The following is a 5381-nucleotide window of genomic DNA, read 5'->3' as shown; positions in this document are numbered from 1 at the left end:
GCATACGTACGTACACATGTATGTACATATATATATATATATATGTTCAATCAGCTTGATTGTGACACTGACATGGTTGATCTTTCAGGAACAGATGAGAAGGAGGAACGTGCAAGTTTCCTGTGTAATGGCGACAACCAGCCGCTATTGGACGGCGCCCAGCACCGCAAGAGCCAATCAGAGGACAGCGACTCCTCCGCCCCCACGTGTGACGACACACAAACAACACCAGGGAGCGCTGTGTGCACCGAGGATACTCCCGAGGAAAACCCGTCTCAGAGATCTGCCTCAGCATCGCCCCCTGGTGGGGAGTGTGGTAAACAGGATGAGATGCGCGGAAGTTTTCCCCGGCTGGATGCGAGGGAGAGATCCTCTCTCTCTAAGCGGGAGCACAGTCTTCCAGATTTAAATGAAGGGGAGAAGGATCGACAGCGCGCAAACTCCCTGCAGAGACATAACAGTGAGAGACCCTTCAAGCCGGTCATCCCACCTGAGCAGGATGACCATGAGGTGGACAGCCAGACATATGACCCTGCTGGCTTCAGTGAATGCTGACCCTATAGTGGCAACAGCCGGGTGTGTGTGTGTGTGTGTGTGACCCTGCTGGCAGCAGTGAATGCTGACCCTGATCCATGAGGAGGCAACCACATGTACTGATGGATACAATGGAAGTAGAGGAACTGTGGACATGGCCAGTGAGCATGAAGTCTGCAATCACGGGGTAAATGTGAGTCATTATCCATAATCAAGACCACAGCACGAGTCTGCGTGCGTGTGTACGTGCATACGTGTGTGTGGCATGTATGTGTTATACCTACCGCCTGTTTGCTCCACATATAATTACTTGGTGGACCACCAATACTACATGGAAACGACAGGTTTTGCGCTAGAATGACCCAAACTGCAACAATGAACCATCTGGCTGCATCTCTGAAGTCATCCAGCTGGTCGCTATATTATACACCAGTTGGCGTTGCAGGATGTCAGCCATTTCCACGTGATAGCACTTGGTGTTTGTTTCGTTGGGTTGTGAGAATCGTTCAGCAAATCTTTTACACGCAAGCAGCTACTGTCAAGGATACATAATATTTATGTTTTGATTATTAATTCAGCAGTGTTAAGTGTGTGTTTACACTCAAGCAGCTACTGTCAAGGATACATAATATCTATGTTTTTATTATTAATTCAGAAGTGTTAAGTGTGTGTCTACACTTCTGCACATTCAGCAGTGTTAAGTGTGTGTCTACACTTCCCCACATTCAGCAGTGTTAAGTGTGTGTCTACACTTCCCCACATTCAGCAGTGTTAAGTGTGTGTCTACACTTCCCCACATTCAGCAGTGTTAAGTGTGTGTCTACACTTCTGCACATTCAGCAGTGTTAAGTGTGTGTCTACACTTCTGCACATTCAGCAGTGTTAAGTGTGTGTGTCTACACTTCTCCACATTTGTGTTGTGAAGGTTGTTTTTGGAATACGTAGAAGACAAATTTGCTACCCTACCTATTGTGACGATGTTAGTGCATAGAAGCAGCTACTGTTAATTTCTTAAACATACATTCCATTTGTGTTTTGAAACGTTGAGCATTCAAGTGTCAAATGCGTGTGGTTATTTTTATTATGGTATCTCATTCCTTCATGTTGGATATTATAGCCCATCCTTAAAGATATCTTCTTTGCCGTAAATCAGGAATCAGCAGTGTTTTATTATTATTTCCTATGTCTGTATGTTTTATTATGGAATACTCCACAAAATAGGGCCCGTGATATTTTCTGACAGGTTTACTGGGAATAAATCCTCTAAGGGTGGGCTGAATTATTCCGATTCCAGTAAGTAATCCAATACATTCCAATAGGTGACATATATGTAGTGCACACCATAAGTGTCTGCAGGTGTACATGACTATGTGACTGAGTGTCACTTCAGTAGAGTGCTACTGTTGTTGTTGAGAGGTTTTTAGTTGTGTCGGTTTCAACCCGACCAATCATGATCTTGTAAATTAATGATGATTTGATGATTGCATTGTGTTGTGGAGTATTTATTTTAATGTTGTGATAGTTTGTACTATTTTATTTGAATTCATTCCAACGACCGGAGGATTTTGTGCACATTTCAATGTCGAGAACATAAAGATATTTTTAATTTAGTTTATGTTGTCCTCCCGATCAATACTGAAGAATAGCCCTGATTGTGTTAGTGATTTTTTGTTTCTGGCTGGCCCAGAATGTCTGATTGTTCCGAGTGATTCTCAGAAATCTAAAAGCTCGCTCGTTAATTTTTCTAAGCATTTTCGTTAATCAAAGATTAAAATTGTGCATCGGCATGGTTTTGTAAGAACCGAATGTCGTGATTGGTTCTATGGATGGTAAAGCGGCCCTGGTGGCAGATAGAGAGTGCAGATACGGTGCGAGCATAGATATATATACCAACCAAGGTATATATATTGGTTGGTATATATATCTATGGTGCGAGCCAGCAAGTCAAAGCAGCGAGCCATGTGAGCTATTGAAAAATAAAAAATAAATCGAAAATATAGTGCATTCAGCTGCTCAAGGGCAAAAGGACTGGTCGGTAAATTCTTGTGAAATCCACTCGTTTATATTGTTTCCGAGTCTCTAGCTCCGTAGTTGCATATGGCACGCGCTAATTTGAGTTTGTTACCGTAAACTCCTAGTTGTAAGCCCTGGGCTTAATTATACTTGAAAGGCATTTTTTTGCCCTTAGAACAATAGATAAACAATGATAATGATACTGATACGCGTAATAATGGGCTTGTAAGCGGAGTGAATGTTCTGAATTGATTAATCTGAAATGTTCGAATGATCGAGCACGCCGTTCGAGCGTTTCGCAAGGAAGATCGCAGCACAGGAGGGGAAATCGAGATAAGGAGGGGTGAGAAAGTCGCGATTTTGTCGCGCTCTTTCCAGACTCCAGCGCGTCCAACATGGCGACCACGTTGCCATGACTTTTTCGATGGCTCACTGGCTCGCAGATTGTCCGGACCCGCAGATAGAATAGAATTAGTTTAGTTTTGAAGTGGAATGCAATTTAATTTGAACAGATTGTAATTTCTAAAGTAAAATCATCAATTTATTGAAGAACCTTTTCATTTGTTTTCGGTGTAAATTGTGTCAGTGTGTACACGTGTGTATAGGTTAGCCAAATAGAGAGTATAATGTTAATAGTTAGATTCTTCGATGGCGATTAAACTGGATTAATGTCTTGTCTCTGCTTGTTATTGCCTGACTAAGAACGATAACAGCAGGTTACATATCCCTCGACCTTCCTTGATAGTAGAATGAGATAATGTATTCATTAATTTCCACACAATGGTGTAGGATGCATTTTAGGATATCATAGCCAATGTGTCGTAGAATACTAGTACTCTATGTATATAGTCCATAAATACATAGTACTATTCTATCAAGTGCACATAAAGGGGTTATGATCTTCAGATTCTATGTACATGTCAATCTACGTTCTCATTGAGATCCTATAAAACACACCAGCAATACTTCACACTAATAACAATATACACTGGATTTGCTGATAATTCCAGCAGTCGTCAGAGATTTGTCCACAACTTGTTTAGTTTAAACAATTTTTGCAATGCTTCCTAGTATAGTAATGAACATATCTTTACTACTAGCTGCTATTGCTACTACTAGAGTATAAATGTGTTTATACTGTAATGTACTCCGTTCTATATGTGCCACCCAACCGCGCCAGCCTGCATTAGATGTTCTTGATGTCAGCGCGCCTTAGTGTATTTACTCTGTTCTGTAAGTTTTCTCCAAACCGTTAAACATGTGTTGATTTTATAATCTCCGATTTATAGGTAGAAGTGAAACCTACAAAGTATCGAAAGCATTCCTTCTTTTACATAAAAATGCGCTTTATTTACTAGTAAAAATTGGCTATATATATATACATGTATGTATGTATCGTGTTCCACTAGTGGAATTACAACGTGTACTATTGTTGTAAGAGGTCATAGTTATAACTAAGCCGTAACACAAATTATGTAAATATCGCATATACTGTTTGTCTTACACCTGTCGTTGTTGCTGTTGTTTCTGTTGTTCACTTAATTCACCATTAATGCACTATAACCAGTATTCAGAAGACGGCAAACTAAATTCATCGTGATTGATTTGTGAATGACACGTCAACGAACCATGGGTGTTGTTAGTACAGGGGCACATTACCGAACCATGGGTGTTGTTAGTACATTAACAAACTACTGGTGTTGTTTTAATACAAAGTATCCCTTGGTGAAGATGACATGTAAGCATTGATAGGAGGTGCATCTATTGTTGGTGATGCCCTTTATAGACCATTATTGTAAGGAAGATGGCAGCATGTCGGGTGAACACATTACATGGGAAACGTATGACAGCTGAGATACACAAATTGTAGTTGACAAAGTCATCACTTTATTTCTCACTGCTGTGTTTATTTACAAAATAGTAGCAAAAGTAACTTTGACATAAACTCAAATCATGAATATGTTCAAATACAAAATTGGAAGCACTTCTCATGAAACGATAAAAAGGCCAGCCATGCGAAATAATGCACCATCAAATCTCCCAAGGTCATGACTTCAAGTTCATCACCCTAAGGTCATGACTTAGAGTCAAATAAACCATACTCGCTTACTTCCTAATCCTGAGGCCTCGTTATCGTATCAATATACTAAACTCCATCTCACGAAATAATATTGCCGACTCCAGCAAATTAACTGTGTCAGAGTCGAGCTTTTACATATCAATGTTGTTTCACCTCTTGTCGATAATGGCAGTACAATAATCCATGCATCTCTCATAAACGCCCCGATGCTGGGTCAACCAATCAGCGCGCGCTAACGCTAGTCGAGAAAAAACAAAATAAACTAACCCACAACGAGCTAATCAGCGCCACCTATATTACTCACTAGATGTGGCAGCGCCACCTGTTGGGTGCTCGACACAAGCAGTAACACGTCATGATCGTGAGATTATAGCAGCGCCACCTATCGCACACAGTAGCAGCGCCACCTATCGCACAAAGTAGCAGCGCCACCTATCGCACATAGGCACACAAGCAAGCAAAAACAAACTAAGAAACTTGAACAATGTATAAAAGATGGCTGCTATCTTGCAACAGGTGTCGCCATCTGTTTAAGTATTGTTTTCAAAAGCGAAGCAGCGTTCAAACTGTTACTGCGCATGTACTCTAGGCAGTGGATCACGACCAATGTCAGAGAACCTAGGCTGACAAAAGTGACAACACAAACTCAGTCAGACTTATATGCTCCTACACCGATGGATACAGCAAAGCTTAGCTAGTGCGAGTAGCTGCTCCTACACCGATGGTACAGCAAAGCTTAGCTAGTGCGAGTAGC

The 5381-nt window shown here is 41.1% G+C and overlaps 1 protein-coding gene across 1 annotated transcript in view; it reads left to right on the top strand.

Annotated features, from left to right (window-relative positions):
* Positions 1-4052, top strand: part of LOC106817566 (latrophilin-3-like) — a gene marked incomplete at its 5' end in the record, with an annotated part of 15522 nt that extends 11470 nt beyond the window's left edge. The window contains 1 exon segment of the mRNA XM_014822241.1: positions 95-4052. Within this exon segment, the coding sequence (XP_014677727.1) occupies positions 95-555 (461 nt within the window).
* Positions 4053-5381: the final 1329 nt, after the last annotated feature.

The sequence above is a fragment of the Priapulus caudatus genome, unplaced genomic scaffold (genome assembly GCF_000485595.1).
Source record: "Priapulus caudatus unplaced genomic scaffold, Priapulus_caudatus-5.0.1 Scaffold1772, whole genome shotgun sequence".
Classification (NCBI taxonomy): Eukaryota; Metazoa; Priapulida; class Priapulimorpha; order Priapulimorphida; family Priapulidae; genus Priapulus; species Priapulus caudatus.
This window is presented reverse-complemented; position numbering and strand designations above follow the sequence as displayed.